Raw genomic sequence first — 987 nt, 5'->3', positions numbered from 1 at the left:
GCTCCGACCCCGGCCCTCTGCGATCCCAGCCCCCTGCGATCCCAGCCCCACGCCCTCCGTGCAGCCGGCCGCGTCCAGGACCGGCGGACACAATAGCTCTGAGGCTGCAGTGACCCCTGGTGGGTCCTCAAGTCCGTGCACAGGAAACCGCACTAAACTGCGGAGCGGGCAGGGGCCCCGGTTGGCCTGCGGAGCAGGTGCAATCTGTGCTCTCCAGCTGGTAACCAGCAGCGAGGTAATGAGAGTCACAATTAAGAGGAGATGCAGGATGACACAGGGCAGGGTGAACGTAGGCCTCACAGAAACTTCTCTGTTCTACGTTGGTATTAGAGCAAGAGCTTTGGTATCAGATAGTCATGAGTTCCTGTCTACTACTTGTTAGCTCTGGTAGCCAAAGCTCAAAATGTTTGCTAAAACAAAACACACACACACACACAGCCGAGCTTCCACAAAGTAGTAGAAATAAAATGAACAACTGGCAACGTTTCCTTCCATAGTGATTTGCCAAGAATGCTCTACAAAGTCCCTGCTGTCGCGGGCCCATCTAAACAGTGAATCGGCACAGCCCTCAAAGTGCCACAAAAAATCTCGTGTTTGGTATTAACTTTGCCCAAAACCATGACTAAGTCCCTATTTTATCTTGTACATTTCCTGGGAAATTGAAGCAGATTTTGAATGAGCTGACGTCTCTGGATTTTAGTGCCTCTATTTGTGAAGAGTTTTCTTTTCTGTAATATTCTCCTCCTGACCCTGGTTACCAAATGTGATTGAAAGTCATCGTAATCAATTCCCGCTCTACTGCAAGATTCGACAAGGCCAAGTAAGCTTGCAAGAACAGCACAGAAGGTCTGAGCATAAGCTTTTGCTTCCCATTTCTGAGTTTTGCAACCACCTGTTTTACGGTCCTTTGCCTTGGTTTGTTTGTGTTTGCTTTTTACTTCCAATGGTAACGGAAAGGCTGGGAGTCTGGAGGGACAGGAATTCTGT

The 987-nt window shown here is 49.1% G+C and overlaps 1 protein-coding gene across 1 annotated transcript in view; it reads right to left on the bottom strand.

The window, feature by feature from the left end:
- The window catches only part of Epb41l4a (erythrocyte membrane protein band 4.1 like 4A), a 215,824-nt gene extending 215,046 nt beyond the window's left edge, over nt 1–778 (bottom strand). The window contains exons 1-2 of the mRNA XM_010607904.1: nt 759–778; nt 9–217 (exon numbers count right to left, since the gene is read on the bottom strand). Coding sequence (XP_010606206.1) covers nt 9–217; nt 759–778 — 229 coding nt within the window. The remainder of the gene's footprint in view (nt 1–8; nt 218–758) is intronic.
- Between the last annotated feature and the right edge of the window lie 209 nt (nt 779–987).

Source organism: Fukomys damarensis, unplaced genomic scaffold (assembly GCF_012274545.1).
Source record: "Fukomys damarensis isolate Sample0158 unplaced genomic scaffold, DMR_v1.0_HiC HiC_scaffold_3, whole genome shotgun sequence".
In the NCBI taxonomy this organism is placed as follows: Eukaryota; Metazoa; Chordata; class Mammalia; order Rodentia; family Bathyergidae; genus Fukomys; species Fukomys damarensis.
Note: the sequence above shows the minus strand (reverse complement) of the source record. Positions and strands in the feature narration are given on the sequence as shown.